General features: G+C 56.6%; 1 protein-coding gene across 2 annotated transcripts in view; it reads right to left on the minus strand.

Moving 5' to 3' along the window:
• Positions 1-1386: 1386 nt before the first annotated feature.
• The window catches only part of PDGFRB (platelet derived growth factor receptor beta), a 38554-nt gene continuing 23918 nt past the window's right edge, over positions 1387-16022 (minus strand). For both annotated transcript variants that reach the window (XM_067732247.1, XM_067732248.1), the window contains 13 exons: positions 13976-14070; positions 12944-13076; positions 12288-12392; positions 11807-11917; positions 10583-10742; positions 9361-9521; positions 8328-8446; positions 7963-8085; positions 7066-7177; positions 6529-6628; positions 5872-5977; positions 4542-4774; positions 1387-3421 (listed from right to left, as the gene is read on the minus strand). In XM_067732247.1, coding sequence (XP_067588348.1) covers positions 3244-3421; positions 4542-4774; positions 5872-5977; positions 6529-6628; positions 7066-7177; positions 7963-8085; positions 8328-8446; positions 9361-9521; positions 10583-10742; positions 11807-11917; positions 12288-12392; positions 12944-13076; positions 13976-14070 — 1736 coding nt within the window. In that variant the 3' untranslated portion in view covers positions 1387-3243. The remainder of the gene's footprint in view (positions 3422-4541; positions 4775-5871; positions 5978-6528; positions 6629-7065; positions 7178-7962; positions 8086-8327; positions 8447-9360; positions 9522-10582; positions 10743-11806; positions 11918-12287; positions 12393-12943; positions 13077-13975; positions 14071-16022) is intronic.

Consider the following 16022-nt stretch of genomic DNA (forward strand, 5'->3'; position numbering starts at 1 on the left):
AATAATCCACCCAAGGCCCCAGAAGGAGCAGGCCTGAGCTGGAGGGAGCCGAGGTCCCCTGACCTCCGGATGGAGGCTTTTCCCACGGGCGAGGGTAATCCGCATCTGGAATGTGGCGATTTACTCTCTTTACGGGGCAGGTCTGGGTATGGCTTATTCACCTTCTACCACAGCCAGGAGAGACGGGGTCACGGGCTCTAAGGCCAGGACCCCCAGGAGGGTGGGCCCTGCAGCAGGTGGGGTTTCCCTGGGGGTGGCTCAACCGCCCGAGTTGGCGGCTGGGCCCATGAGTCAGAGCTGCCCCACGTCTCTGTTCCTCTCCCCACTGGCAGCCACGGCCCCAGACTCCTGGAGGCAGTCCAGGGAGCCCTGTGGTTCCAAAACCAGGTGCCTGTCCCTAGGAACAAACTGAGAGGCCCCTTCCCCAGTTCAGAGTGAGCAGGGAATGGCCAAGGTCACGTAGTGAGGTGTGACAGATCTCAAGCTGAAAGCTGGTCCCACCTCAGGTGACCCCTCCCAAAGGGCTCAGGCGGGAGGGCCAGGAAGCCCCAGGCTGGGTCCAGGACCTGTGCACCCTGCCCTAGGCCCCTGGCAGCTCTATTGCCCTGGCTCCCTACTGCCGCCAGGTCTCCCAGGCCTGCGCTGGGCAGTGGAGCCGACGTCCAGTCCTGAGCCGGCCAGCAGACACCGAGATGCCTGGTTCGTGCCAGCCCCACGCCACCGAGCTGCTGCAGCCATGGGAGGCCGGTCCGCACTCCTCTCCCAGCCTGGCTAGACTTTACTCTCAGAGACCCAGCCGGGCCGCCTTTCCCACCCCCCACCCCCGACCGGCCTTGTCCTGGTGGCTCTCACCCCACGTCTTCCTCCCTTCCTCTTCCCCTATCTCCTTCACCCTCTCTCCTCATTCCTCCTGCTCTCTGGACCCCTTGGGTGCTCTGTCCATCTGCCCTGCTCCTACCTGAGACACGACCACTACTCACCGGGGCCTGGGATCTGGGCTTTAGCGGATGCCTCTCGATCTGGGCCCATGGGCAGAATGGAGGGAGGGGGCGGGGTGGCCTGGCTTAACAGCCAAAGCCAAAGCACATGGTGGGGCGGAGTGGGGCTGGCGGGGGAGCGCAGGCTCCCGACCCAGAGCCGGGCACTGCAGAGCCGGAAAAGCCTTCTCCTTTCACAACCTGGAAAACCAAAGCCTGAGGTCCAGGTCACCCGGCTACCGGCGAGGAGCTGGGGGGAGTGTGAAGACCTCCGTCTCACAGATGGAAGCAAGACTTGAGCTGAAGGGCCCTGTGCAGGGATCCTACAGCTGGGCGAGCCCGGCTGCCCTACCCCACTTTTGCCACCTTCCGGGCCCGGGGATCCAAACCTGCGAGACACCACGAGGTCTGTGGGTGAGAAGCACCAGGTTTAATATTAAAATCTTTCTTTAAAAAAAAAAGTACACAGAGAAGAAAAGTTGATGGCATACAAAATAGCACTTCTGTTGTATAAATGTGAGTTAATGTGAGTCCTAAAAATACTTGTAAACCTAGGTGATTACATCTTTGGTACCGTAGTGAGAACCCACGCCCTCTCCTTGACCAGGCTGCGGGGGTCCTGGGGCGGGGAGACGCCAACCAACACAAGGGGCTGGTGCCCAGAGGCGCTGACCTTCCCTCACCCTCCGTCCAGCCCTTCCCCTGCCAGCAGTCTCGGCCGCAGCCCTCACGCCCCAGTTCCCTCCAGTGCCAACTGGGCTGGCAGACACAGTGAGGTGAGCATCCCCGGGCAGACAAAGCCATGTTCTACGGTTCCTGCCTCAGGGTGGGGCAGCTGGCAGGTGGGAAGACACCCCCCAAAGTACCCACCTCTTGCGCCCCTTCCTCAGGTCCCCCATCCAAGGTTTCTTGTCCGTTCACTGTCCTCTAGGTCTGCGGCACAGACCTGGACAGCAGGTACGAGTGGTGGGCTGTGTCAGGTGGTCTGACTTGCCGTCTCGGCCTCCTTTGCCCAGAATAGCTCCAGAGGTCATGTGGGTGCTGAAAGGGGTCCCACGGTCTCCCCATGTCCCTGGGGCAGCTTCTGGGGGCTTTCCAGGACACTGGCTGTCGCTCAGAGTCAAGGCCTGGGCAGCTGGCCTTTGGGGACTTGCCAGGGGCCTGGGGGAGGGGCACAGCTCCTGAATGCCTGGAGTGTGCTGTGTAGCCTGGAACCTCCCCAGACCCCAACTAACCCAGGATAGAGGTTTGGAGGGTTTATCTTTGCTTCATCTGGGCAAGTGTGCAACCCCTGGAATATTCTAGAATGTTAGTGCTGGCAGGGCACCAGAAGTCAATGAGTCCAACCTGCTCATTTTTCAACAGGGAAAACAGAGGGCGAGGGATTCCTCCAAGGTCTCTTAGCGGGTCCAATGCCACACTGGTCCATACACGTGGACACCTCTTGCAGGCACGTCAACACACTCATCACAGACGTGGGGCCCATCTGGCCCTGGAGACTCTGGTGAGTGGAGTAAGACTGGCAGTGATGAGCAAAAAGACCCCTGGATCCATGGGGCCAGGAAGACACGGACACAGGCATGTTACGGGGAGGTGTACCCCGAGTGCCTGGGGCAGGGGCTACAGGCCAGGGTGTCCTGTCCTTGGCTCAGCCCCCAGCATTAATTAAGCTTGGAAGGCCCCAGACCAGCCTGGGCCTGGGAAAGCAAAGACTGGCATTGAGGGGAGGTGGCTTCTGGATGAGACAACACTGTCCAAGGCCAGGCCCTAGCTCAGCCAGGAGCCGGAGATGCTAGGGTCCCTTCCCCAGCTCTTGGGCAGGAAAAAGTGCAAGGAGAGAGCTGCAGCTCCTTGAGGGGCAGCTGGCTGAACAGAAAAAAAGTTAACCTACCACCTCATGAACCTTGAGCATCTCCTCAGGGATTCCAGCCTCCATATCTGTCAGCCAGGGTGAGAATCCCAGATGGTGGGTTGCCAAGCCCACTTTTCCCATCTTACAGATGGGGAAACTGAGTCCCCTGGGAGAAGCCTGGCTCAGAGTCACATGCGCTCTCCAGAGGCAGAGGACCGGTCATGGTCCCTACGGTTCTCTTACCTCCTAAGCCAGCCCCAGGGGTCGGGGTGTGATGTGCCAGGGGCAGAAGCTTTCCAGAGGGGACAGCTGATGGGAATAGCCTGGCTGCTGGGAGGCTGGGCCAGGCCAGGAGGCGCAGGGTGCTGGGAGGTAGAGGGGGAGCTTCGGGTAGGGCAGGGTGGGGGCCAGCCCCTACAGGAAGCTGTCCTCCGCCTCGGCCCGAGGCCCAGGGCAGCTGGAATCCGGCGGCCGCTTGGGCTCTGGCTCCACCTGGGACTCAGGCTGGGGCTCTGGCTCTGGTTCCTCTTGGGGTTCCAGGGGGCTGTCACAGGAGATGGTAGAGGAGGTGTTGACTTCATTCAGGGCGGAGCTAGAGGCGGAAGGCAAGTGAGTGAGAGGCTGGGAGGGAACCACAGTGAAATAATACCAGCCTTAACGTAGAGCTTTCTATCTATCCACCCTTGCAGCATGCACCTTACACATTTTAACTCACTGAATCCTTGTAAAGACTACGCAAGGCAGGCGCTGTGAGGAAAGTGCAGCTCAGAGAGGTTACATCATTGCCTTGCATCACACAGCGGGTAAGTATAGGAGTTAGGACTTCAAAGCAGATCGAGTTGATTGCTCACCCGTCAGTGTCTCTCTCCTGCATGCCTGAATGTATAATGATCTCATTTAATCCCCACAACAACCTCCAAATAGAAGTATTCTTACTGTTTTCATTTTACAGTTAAGGAAACTGAGGTTCAGAGAGGCGAAGCAGCTTGTCTGAGGGCACCAACATTCACAGCCCAAGCTGTTCGAAACTCTGAGCTCAACTCCTCTATACATTGGCTACTTGGAGCCTTGGAATGTTTTGGGCGTGGGTTTGGCCACATGGGGAACATCTAGTCCAGGCAACAGCTGGCCTTCCTCCAAAGCCCTCCCCATACCGTAACATCACATCCCGAGGCAAAAGAAAAGCACGAATCTCCTCCCCAGTCTGAATTCTGGCCTGAACTTCTGTAGGTACCTCTGCCTCCCTGTGCCAGGCTCCCTGGGGTCCTCAGGGCATGGTGCTAAAGGACAGACCACAGGGCTGGTGATGCCCATAGAGTAATACATGGCGTGCTGGGGATGCGAATTAGATTTTCCTCTTTTCCTCCTTAGGGCTAGGACAGGGCCTAGAGAGGGGCCAGAGTAGATGGCCTGTGGAGGCTCCTTTAAAGAAACAGCTACCTTACCATATATCCCAGGCCACTTTCTCTTACCAGCCTGCCATTTCCACTCGAGGTCATCAAAGGTCAAATGAGTTCAATTCTCTCTTCTATTCACTGGCAGGAATAAGTACTCACCCTAGGTAACTTACTTCTAAGGCAAGCCTGATGGCATGAAGACACAGACAGATACACACACAAAGACACACACACAAAGACACACACACACACACACACACACACACACACACGCTATGCATCCTACTGCTTTGGGCTGCAGGTCAGAATGGCTACCTGGCAAGGCTGGGGGAACCCTCCAGTGGTCCCTCATCAGCAACCTCGGGTTTGGGGTCAGGCAGGGGGATGATATAGTCGTTGTCACCCTCGTTGGGCTGCACAGCAGTGTAGAGGACGGAGCTGGTGTCCAGGGGGGATCGGAGGCCATTGAAGCCGGGCAAGCGGGCTTGGGACCGAAGGACGGCTGGGTGGTCGCTCCTCAGAAACTCCTCATCCACCTGCTGGTACTTCTGCTCGGCAGGGCAGGAAGAAGCCGAGACACAGGGAGGGTCAGACCAGAAATGCCTTTAGGGATCATCTAAGGGCAGGTTCTGACCCAGTCCCTCCCGCCTCATGTAAATAAAGCACCTGGTGCTCCGAGAGGAAGAATTGCCCAAAGCCCCACAGCTGAGCTGCTCTCCTACCCGGCCTCTCACCAGACAAGATGGGCTCAGGGTCACCCAGGGAGGGGACAGTGATCGGACTAGCACCCGCAACCCTAACTCTTCCCCCACTTCAGGGTAGACAGGCGCGGGCTCTCTGCCTGCCATGGCCTCCCTCGCTACTGAAGGGAGACAACTCCCTTCCAACTCACTGGAGCTGTAAACAGATGTGGTTGGGAGTGGGCTTAGGAATGGACTGAGGGAAAGGGCTGTGTCTGGGCCAAAGGACAAGTGCATCCCCCTCACTGTAGCTTCGTAGTTGGGCAGCGAGGGTTTTAAGGCCCTGCTGGCTCCGTAAGCCTTGTATGAGCCCGCCACAGGGTCCAAGTGGTCAGGCCCTCAGCAGTCATCTCGCCTGGGGTTGTTCAAACTTGTGACGGAGGCCCAGGACTTGGTCTGGGTGCAAAGGCATGAGGAAGGATGCAGGATGAAGGGGGCTGTAGGCTTCCTGCCCCCACTTTAAATTAATCAGCTTCCACATAGGATTTCACTTTTAAAAACTCTATGCTGCTAAAAGAAACTACACTCACAGCTCCAGCCCATCCCTTATTAGTACCAACAGGGAAACTGAGGCCCAGAGAGGGGAAAGGATGGTCCCCCAAATACCAGCATGTCACACAGAGCCTTGTACCCTGTGTCTACTTCTGGACCAGAACTCTCCGTTCCCCACCCCAACCCTGCCTCAACGTACCTTTTTTTTTTTTGCGGTACGCGGGCCTCTCACTGTTGTGGCCTCTCCCGTTGCGGAGCACAGGCTCCGGATGCACAGGCTCAGAGGCCACGGCTCACGGGCCCAGCCGCTCCACGGCATGTGGGATCTTCCCGGAGCGGGGCACAAACCCATGTCCCCTGCGTCGGCAGGCGGACTCTCAACCACCGCGCCACCAGGGAAGCCCTCAACGTACCTTTTTGTAACCCTCGCCCAGCAGTCTCTCGAGAAGCAGCACCAGCTGGGAGAAGGGGGGCCGAATCTCAAACTTCTCTTCCCAGCACTTCTGCATGATCTCATAGCTGGGGAGAGGGGCAGAGGGGTCAGGGTCTCTGGCTCAGGGTCTGCCACCTCCCAGAACAAGGGGAGTAATGAAGAGTTTGGAGGGGAGGGGTTTTTTCCATTACTGTACCTGCATGTTCCCTTGGGAAGCCCTCCCACCATCCTCAGTTCAGTGGTCCCATGGGATTGATCACACCTTGGTGAGCACATGACATGGGCATGGCCAGTGGGCATTTTTATCCCCTTAGCTCAGTGGCTGGTTTTCTGGATGGGGAGGTGACCCCAGCTGAGCCCTTGACAGTCACCTCTGGACCTTTCACTGGAACTATGGTGAAAACAGCTAGGACGTAGCCATTTGGACGGTGCCAACCTGAGAGTGAGGCTGACGCGGAGGAGAGCAGAGCCCCGCGGTAGGATGAGAGCGTGTGGATGATGTCTTATGAACAACAGGATCCAGCTATACCTACACTTGTCTACATCTCTGAACTAATAAATCTATTTTCGGCTTAAGCTGGTAAAGTTGGATATCTACTGTTTGCACCCGAAGTATCTTCCCAAGCGCTCCACTCACATCTCGTCAGAGGCGTGGGCAGGCTGGGCCATGCGGTAGCCCCGCTTGATGGCATTGTAGAACTGCTCGTTCATGGGCAGCTCTGGGTACGGGGTGCCACCTGTTAGGGAGCAGAGACAAGAAACACAGGCTCAGGTGTGTCGGAACAGTGGCAAGAATCTTCTTCCATGGGACAGGGAGAGGCACACCAACCCCGGCGTCGGTGAGGGTGCAGTGGCCTTGGCATTGGGAAATGTGGGCTCCCTCATAGGCTCTGGACAGAGACTGCATGCCTCCCCAGAATCAGAGAACCAGAGAATGCCGGGGCCAAGCAGGCTTTTTGATGTCACTGTCCAGATTCATCTCTACTGAGATGGGGAGGTAAAGAGATCCAGAGAGGGCAAGAGACTTGCCAAGGTCACACAGTAACAAGAAAGCGGCAGAGCTTCTGAGCCCTGTTCCAGAGCCCGTCCCACAGCCCCACCAGGATGAAGGTGTGAGCGGTCAGGGTGGACGCTGCGCCGTGAGGCTGAGGACTGGAGGAAGTAGGAAGCGTACCCAGGGTGAAGATCTCCCAGAGCAGGATCCCGAAGGACCACACGTCGCTCAGGGTGGTGTAGAGGCTGTTGAAGATGCTCTCGGGGGCCATCCACTTCAGAGGCAGGAAGGTCTGCGGGAGGGCGGGGGCTGCTGAGTGCAAGGAGGGGCCAGGCCCCACTCTGCTCCTGGGAGCCGGGAGGAAGCCTGGCAGTTCCCACCCCCAGCTCTTTCTCACTTCTCGGTCCCTGAGGGCCCATCTCTGCTGGTGCACGGTTCCCACGCCCATCCCACTGCTGGTCAGAGGATCAGGAGGCTGAGTTTCTTTTCGCACAAGCTGGGGACATGGTAACCCCTGTCCATGAGGGAGAGCCCCAGGGTCTGAGGCTCCTCATGGAACAGGCTCCCCTTCTTGACCCTAGGAAAGGCCCTGCTGTGGGGAGGAAGAGACGTGCCAAGGTGTCACCCAGCTCTCATCCTAGCTGCCTTAGATCTCTGGGCAGATTCCTACGCGGGAAGTGCGGACATGAGTGGGAGGCAGGATGGTCACCTTTGAACCAAATACTGCCTGCCATCTACTCATCTGTCTTAGCCTGTCACCTGGGCTTCTTTCTCTGTTCACCATCGCTGCTGGGACAGCACATTTGGCCTGTTGCCCCTTCAACCTCCCCAGGACTCTTTACAGCTGGTCCCTTGCCCCCTGCCACAACCAGCAAATCTGAGCCCCCGGCCTACCCCACGGGCCTCGGCGTCTCACCCCCGCCCCATGCACAGCTAGTGGCTCCCCTTCCCATCCCTGCACACAGGGATAGGCAGGCAGAGCCCATCGCCACTGGGAAGGTCAGGCCACGAGAACCCTGTCCTGATCTCCCATGAGCCACAGCCACGCGAACCATGAGGACGGGGAAAGGCACTCACACTGCCTTTGGAGATGTAGTTCGAATCCCGCATGATGTCACGAGCCAGGCCAAAGTCGCAGATCTTGACCAGTTTGCCCTCACAGATGAGCACATTCCTGGCTGCCAGATCTCGGTGGACGCACTGGGGAGGGAGGAGACGGGAGCTGAGACCGTGGGGGGCAATTCTGGGGAAAGACTCTCCGTGTCAGGGGCTTTGGGAAATATGCATCGCTGCTCAGGTGTGAGGGGCCACCAGGTGTGAGGGCATTTGCCGTCCTCACCCGCCAGAGGGCTGCCGTACGGGGCCATGTACTGGGAGCACCCTGGCTGGCTGGGTGACCCACCTCCCCAGGACCCCACTGTGCTCACTGTGACCACACATACATTCTTGGAGGCCAGGAACTCCATGCCATTGGCCACCTGGTAGCTGAAGCCCACAAGATCCGTGTAGCTAAGTACTGGGGACTCGTTGATTAAAGTCACCCGGCAGGTCCTCTCAGGAGCTAGGGAAGAGCAGAAGGACACCCACTGTCTTGTGTCTCCCTGGGGCTAGAGAACTCCTGGCCTTTGGCTCGTGGAGGCTGAATGTCCCAGAGAGAAGACTCCTGATCCTCTAAGCCTCCCACAAAAGGAAAACAATTTCCAAATATCTAACTTAAATTCTCCTTCTTTATCAGAGCCCTCATTGGCCAGAAAAACTTTTGGCTTTAGCCCTGGGCCACCTTTGCTCAGCCTGGCCTGCCTGCTCTTTAGGGACTCTAGATCAGCCTGGCACCTGTAGACCACTCTTCCCCAAGGCCCCAGCAGGTCAGGCACCCCTGTGCCCACCCTAGCTCCTCCCCTCCCTGTGGACTGTGTACACATCTCTGGACCCAGAAACAGGGGGTTCATATTGGGGTTCCACCACACAGCAGCTTTGGGCAGGTGGCTAGCCTCAGTTTCTGCATCTATGAAATGGGCACAAGGTCACCTTCCTAGCAGGGTTGTTGCCAGGCTGGGCAGAGGAAAGGTTTCGAAAAGAATGTATGACTACATGGGACTTCCCTGGTGGCGCACTGGTTAAGAATCTGCCTGCCAATGCAGGGGACACGGGTTCGATCCCTGGTCCGGGAAGATCCCACATGCCGCAGAGCAACTAAGCTCGTGCGCCACAATTAGTGAGCCTGCGCTCTAGAGCCCATGAGCCACAGCTACTGAAGCCCGCGCGCCTAGAGCCCGTGCTCCACAACAAGAGAAGCCGCCGCAATGAGAAGCAGCCTGCGCACCGCAACGAAGAGTAGCCCCCACTCGACGCGACTAGAGAAAGCCCGTGCGCAGCAACGATGACCCAATGCAGCCAAAAATTTTTAAAAAATTAAAATTAAAAAAAAAAAAGAATGCATGACTACATAGGTGTGAGGACCCTGTGCGCACCCACCGGAGGGGACGTAGTTATCATAAGGAGCCATGTAGTTGGAGGACTCGATGTCTGCGTATTTGACGTCCCCTTTCATGTCCAGCATGGGCACGTAGTCCACTGACTCATCTTTGCTCATGTCCATGTAGCCACCATCGCTCTCCCCAGGCAGGGACACATGGCTGGGGGCAGAGGAGCGTTACAAAAGGAGAAGCACAGGCTCTTCCCTCTCTTCCCCTTCCTGCAAGGCCCCATCACTCATGCATTTCTTCTCTCCCTCACTCTTGCATGCCCACACAGTCTGTCACAATATGAATGACCATGTAGTGAGCCCTTCCAGCCAACCTCAGACCCACGCTGAGCTGGACACTGGGTCTGCCAAGATGACCTAGGACCCCGGGTGTGTCCTCAGAGAATTTACGTCCAGGGGTGATTCCAGCAACCCAGGACCAGGGTCACAGGAAGGGCCTGTACCCAAGTGCCTTCCTGTGGCCACTACAGCACCGTCCAGCCACGATGCCCTGCAAGTGGGCAATGAATCGCCTTAATGCCTCTGCCTGCAGCAGCAGCTCCCCCGAGAGCTGAGGGACTATGTACACACGTGTCTCTAGGGTTAGAGAAAAGACTGGAAGGAAATCAATCAAAATATTGGGGAGGACACGGGTGAGTTTTAATGTCTTCTAATGCTATTCTGAACTTACTCTTGCCTCTGCAATAAACATGTGTAGCTTTTGTAATTAGCAAAAGAACAAAGAAATGTTATTTTTGGAAAAGAAAAAGAAGAAAGGGGATGAGCTGCCCTGGAGGCACTGGAGAGACTGGTGTGGGGAGGAGGGGGGAGGCTGTGGTGAGGCAGGAGTAGAGTGTGGAGCACTACAGAGGGGGTCATCCTGGGACAGGAGGGCCCCAGGTGCCCCCTGTCGACAGGAGATGAGATGGGGTGGGGTGAGGGGTCAAGGGGGTCACCCCCTCTGAGCCTCCAGAGTGCTCAGCGCAGGGCCTGGCACACCACGGCAGTCAGCAGGTGGTAGCCGATGCCACCATCATCACCACCGTCACTGTTTTGCCCACCTCTGGGGTGGCCAGGGGCCAGGTCTTGAGCTGGCTGGTGAAACAAGTGAAACCTGGTTCCAGGAGTGGCTCTGCCCGCCCTCACCTCAGCTTTCTGTCCTGGACAAGGAAGGAGTGAGCAGGCACTCCTCAGGGCTCCCCACAGATTCAGGTCCCGCCCTCCCTCCAGTACCTGGGCAGCCGGAGCCCAACGGGCAGGGCGTTGCTGTAGAGCTCAGCGCTGGGCGGGCGGCGCTTGTTGGAGCAGCGCTGCAGAAAGGTGTGCTTGTTGCGGTGCAGGTAGTCCACCAGGTCGCCGTAGCGGCAGTACTCGGTGATGATGAAGATGGGCCCTGCGGAGGGACAGGCTCAGGGACGGTCCCGGGGCGGGGGGGGGGGGGTCTTCCCATCAGAGCCATGAGGCTAATGACGGGTTGCACGTGGGTCAGCAAAGAGGCTTAGGTGCCAGGCAAACCTGGACTTTCCTGACCGTGAGCAAGGCACTTAGTTTCCCTGAGCTTTACTTTCCCCATCTATTAAATGGGGCTAGTAATATACCCACCCCAAAGGGCTGCATTGAGTATTCATGAGACAATGCCTTTGTCAGCTCAGCTCAACGCCTGGCAAGTAGCAAGCACAGGGTTAGCTGTTATTGATAAAGCTGATTCTGGAGCCCAGGATACAAAATAAACAAAGGTAACTCTTTATTACCAGGTTACTGTTTAAATTCAAACACGATACATTGACTTAAAGTCAATCAGTGACAGCTTAAACATACTGGTGGAATCAAAAATTTTGAAATGTGTGATCACTGCAGACATAAGTTGGCCTACGTACACAGTGTACTTCTGTATTCTGTTTTTGTTGCACAATACCGAGGAAAATCCCAAATCTCACAATAAGAAGCTGCAAATAGTGCTAACATTTTTTTTTGGCGGCCTAACTTGTAATCAGAGCTTCAAATAAACACATTTGGCTGGAGAGACCTTATTCTATGATCCGAGTGACAGCAGCTCACAGTGAGCAAGCTAGTTGGTGGGCTCCAGAGGTGGGGCTATAACTCATTTCAGTGTCACAGGAGCTGTCACTTTTGATAGCTTTTAAAAGGTATTGTAAACAAATAAATAAGTAAAAATAAAATAAAATGTATTGTGAACATTTTTTCAGTGTCAGAGAACCCCTTGATTTGGAAGCCGCTAGGACTGGTGAACTAAAGAGTCCATTGGTCTTGAAGGTGATGTGATTTGGTGACTTGCTAAATCCCACACCCATCTGCCTCTGTGAAGTGAGGGCACCAGACAGGGTGGGCACGGACCCTCCAGCTGCAGTGTCCTGTCCGTAAACTGAGGAGGGGGCGGGGAGGGGCCAGGCTTTGGCCACTGGCACTTCCCCAGAATCCTCTAGGGGTGGGCTGTACCTCCTTTAGTGCAGGCCCCCAGCAGGTTGACCACATTCAGGTGGGGCCCGAGGTGACTCATGATCTTCAGCTCCGACATGAGAGCTTGCTTCTCGCTGCTGCGGGCTGTGGCTGAGGGAGAGAGGGGGCCCTCAGGCTTGGTCCAGTCACTGAGGCCCCGCAGACGCCCCACTGGAGCCTATTCCGGCTCTTCTGTCCCAGGCTGTGCTGTAAGACCCAGGTGGCTGAGGGAGATGAGGACCCGTGCACAGGAGAAGAGGAAAGAGGATGGGAGGAAGATGGAGGAGGACAGGAGGCTCCCGGAGGAGGGGGCAGGGTGAGAAAGCCTCTTTCCCAGAGCAGAATCAGGAGTGCTGCTGGCTCTGGTGTGAGTGCACTTCCTGTGCCCGGAGAATCAGCGTGAGGCCTGCTCTGGGAATGCCTGAATGTGCGGGGAGGGGGCAGCGGAGAGGTAAGGGAGGGGCGGGCTCCCAGGACTCACATTTCAGCATCTTGACGGCCACTTTCATGGTAGCCTGCGAATGGCTCAGGCCGTGAGCCGTGGCCTCCACCACCTGCCCAAAGGCCCCGGAGCCCAGGGTGCGTCCTGGGGAAGAGATGATCTCTCAGCTCCTGGCGCACTAGGAAGCTGCACCCCCCTACACTCTCTGAGGTCAAGCTAGACATCCCTGAAGCCACCCTGGACTTAAGGTGTTTCTCCGACGGACCCTCCTAAAATCACAGCGCTTCGCAGACCATCCTGGTCTCGCCTAAGTCCTGCCTGCTTTCTGGCCCCTCTTTAGTCCCTGGAGGCCTTCTTCTCCCCACAGAGGGGAGCACAGCTCCTCCACGCTCTCTCAGCCTCTCCAGCTAGACTAAGCGCAGGCCTGGCACTCAGCCTGCCCTCGACTAATACTGCCTCTCTCGCCATGAAGGGGTCTCATCTCACACCATCATTGGATCACAGGACCTCAACGTTGGACGGTCCCTGGGGGATCATCTTGCCGCCACTGTACAGAGGGTGGGGCCCTAGGGCCAGAGAAGGCAAGACGTCAGCACTAGGTCTCAAAGCTAATCATGGCAAGGCTGTGCTCAGACATCAGTGTTCCCACCCGCCTCAAGTCCCCAGACTGCCACTTGAGGCCTCCCTGGGCTGACCAAGCACAAGCTGGTCCCGCGGCAGCTCCCAGGTGGAGTCGTAAGGCAGCTGCATAGGGTCCACGTAGATGTATTCATGGCCATCAGAGCTCACAGATTCAATCACTTTCCATCGGATCTCATAGCGTGGCTTCTGCAGGACCAAGACGAGGGATGGATCATCAGAGGGGGACCACTAGGTCCAGCTCCTTATGAAACAGATGGGGCAGGAAAACCTGAAGCCCAGAAAGGATTAGGGGCATATCTGAAGCCATACAGCAAGTTATCAATAAAGCCAAGGCCTTCATGGGCTCCACGGAACAGATGTCAGGGGGAGGTGCTGAGGAACAGCTGACAGCTGAGGGGCAGGCTCATCAGAACCTCCGCACCAGCTTCTCCCAGAGCCTGGGCCGCTCCTCAGATGGGAAGATGGGAGCAGGCAGCCCTGGAAGGTAACACAAGGCAGAGACATTCTACTGGGTGTGGATGGCCCCTCCCCACGCTGGATCAGTCACAGTGGGAATCTCAGAAAGATATAACCTTAGAGTGTTGAAATCACAGGATGTTGGAGTCACAGGATTGGAATCTGAGAATGATAGAATCATGGGGCGCTGCAATCCTATGGTGGAATCACGGAACGGTGAAATCTCAGAACAGTCCATTGAAATGACAGATTTAAAGGATGAGAATGCCTTTCAGTAGAAGCCTGGGAGTCTCTGTGGGTCAGAGTTGGAAGAATGCTGGAGCCCGTGCAGTCCACCCTGAAGGTCCCATGCCCCGTGGTTGCGATGGGCAGGGATGATGCCTGAGCAGGACTCTGGATGGAAAGCGGGGTGCACAGCACAGACAGGGCACCCTGGATGGCCTGGACCAGGCCCACGTTGCCCAGGCTGCTGGGGTTGAAAGCAGCTCAAACACGCAGCATCACTTCACACCTGAGCTCCACGCTGGGCCCCGACCATGGCCCGATCCTCCAGCAATAGGGGATTGCGGGGGGGTCCATGCAAAGAATGGTGTGCCACTCTGCACCCATCAGGCAAGGGTGGGGCTTACCTTCTGCCAGAGCATGATGAGGATGATGAGGGAGATGATCGTGAGCACCACCAAGGCCAGGATTGCCGAGATCACCACCACCTTGAAGGGTAAGGCTGGAAGCAGAGACAGGAGCTGCTTATGAGCAGACAGGGCGTTTGGCAGCTCCCCTCCCTTCAGTCCACCCCTGGTACCACAAATCGCTCTCTGCCCAACCTGCCCCATCCCCCTTTGGCCTACGATGTCAGACCCTTAGCCTCTCGCCTCTGGGCCACATCTCCAGCCCCTTGCATAAATACCCCATGCCCTTCACTAACTACCCCTGGATCACTACTGGCCGCCAAATCCCTTCAGCCCTTGCCAGGGTCAGTCTGGCCTGTCTGCCGTAGCTCCAGATGGGATGCAAGCTCCTGACAGCTGGGCTGTGGTTCACCTCTCCTCTGAATCCACGCCCTCATTGGGGCTGTCACTGCTAGGACAGAGCCTGACTGAGAGGCCAATGGACCCAATAACTGAGCTCCCATAGCCTGAGGCATCCAGACTGCAGAAAGGAGCTGGTTTCCTCCCGCATAGTGATGGTAGTTGTAAAGTACATCGGGGTGTGGGCCAGGGAACTGGGGTAACCAAGTAGGGCCAACTCTGGGTGCCCCCCCAAGCCCTGAGTGTCCTCTACCCCCAAAGCCTCAGCCTCTTTGCTGCACAGATACCCACTCCTTCCCACTCCCTCCACATCCACCCTAGCCAGACCCTCACCTCCCCTGTCCTGCCCCTCTGGCCACCCATGAAGTCCCCTGGGAACTCACTCCCTCCTCCTGTGTCACCCACCTGCCCTTCTCTGCTCGCTAGAGAGCTCTGTCCCTCCTCCTCAGGGACTCAGACCAACATCACTCCTCTCCTCCTTTTCCCCATCCTGGGAAGGAAGCCTGCATCTTCTAGGGAAGCCATTTCCAAGTAAAAAGAGGGGCCTTCATCCAGCCTTGGAAATTCCCCGTGGGCTGGTACATGGCTTCCCCCTCAGTGGCACACAAAAGTTTTACTTCTGCTTTGCTCAGAGCTGGTCTGCAGGTGCCCACTTGCTCGGGGATATGTGTGCATGTGTGGGAGTGTGAGTGAGATACGGCATTAAAACCCATCACCCATCCCACCACAGGGCAGGGGGAGGCAGGTCTGCGTAGAGCAGTATCTGCCTGTATAAGCCCATGGACCTACCTAAGTATAGGCATAAGTGTGTCCAAAACACCTTGGACAGTCTTCATATCTCTGCTTGCACTGGCTTCTGTCTTCTCCTGCAGCTCCCTCCTTTACTAGTCCCCTCCCCCTTATCTCCTCCCCCAGCCCCTAAATATATACACTCTGTTCTCCAGCCAGGTTGAATTCCTTTCATTTCTCTGAACCCACTTTGCCTCTGGGCTTTTGCAGAGGCTGTTCCGTCTGACCAGAGCACCATTCCTCACCAGGCTAACTCTATTATCTTTCAGGTATTGACCTAAAGCTTCCTTTTACCAGGACACTTTCCTGAATCCCACAGCTGGGTATGGAGCCCCTTCTCCCTTTAGGCTTTCCCCCCAAATGCTGACCCCCACAGTGAGGTTGCCTAGTTCCTTGTCTGCCTCCTCTCTGGACCGTGGGCACTAGGAGGACAGGCAGGGCTGGGCCTTCTCCAGTGAGAAGCTGCGACCCTGTGACTATTTACTGAATGAGGAAATAGGTGAAAAAATGAAGCACGTGCACGCAGGTCCACGCATGCACAGGGACTGGCAGGTAGCAAAAGCGTCTGGGCACTGTAGGAACTGTTCATACGGATAAGAATTATGCATGGATGTGTACCTGCTAACAGACATGCACGGCACAGCAAGCATATGTGTATGGGGATTGCGTTGCACAGTTTTACAAAAAGGTGTGCTGCATCTCCACGCTTACAGACGTGCACTATGCCAGTGTGCACACGTGCACGGGAGTTGTACATTGTTTGCACACTTGTATGGGGATTGTGCACCTGCATGTACACGCCTACAGGCGTACACACGTGGGTTTATATACCTGCCTGGGGATTGGGGTGCTCATGTAC

The sequence above is a fragment of the Pseudorca crassidens genome, chromosome 3 (assembly GCF_039906515.1).
Source record: "Pseudorca crassidens isolate mPseCra1 chromosome 3, mPseCra1.hap1, whole genome shotgun sequence".
In the NCBI taxonomy this organism is placed as follows: Eukaryota; Metazoa; Chordata; class Mammalia; order Artiodactyla; family Delphinidae; genus Pseudorca; species Pseudorca crassidens.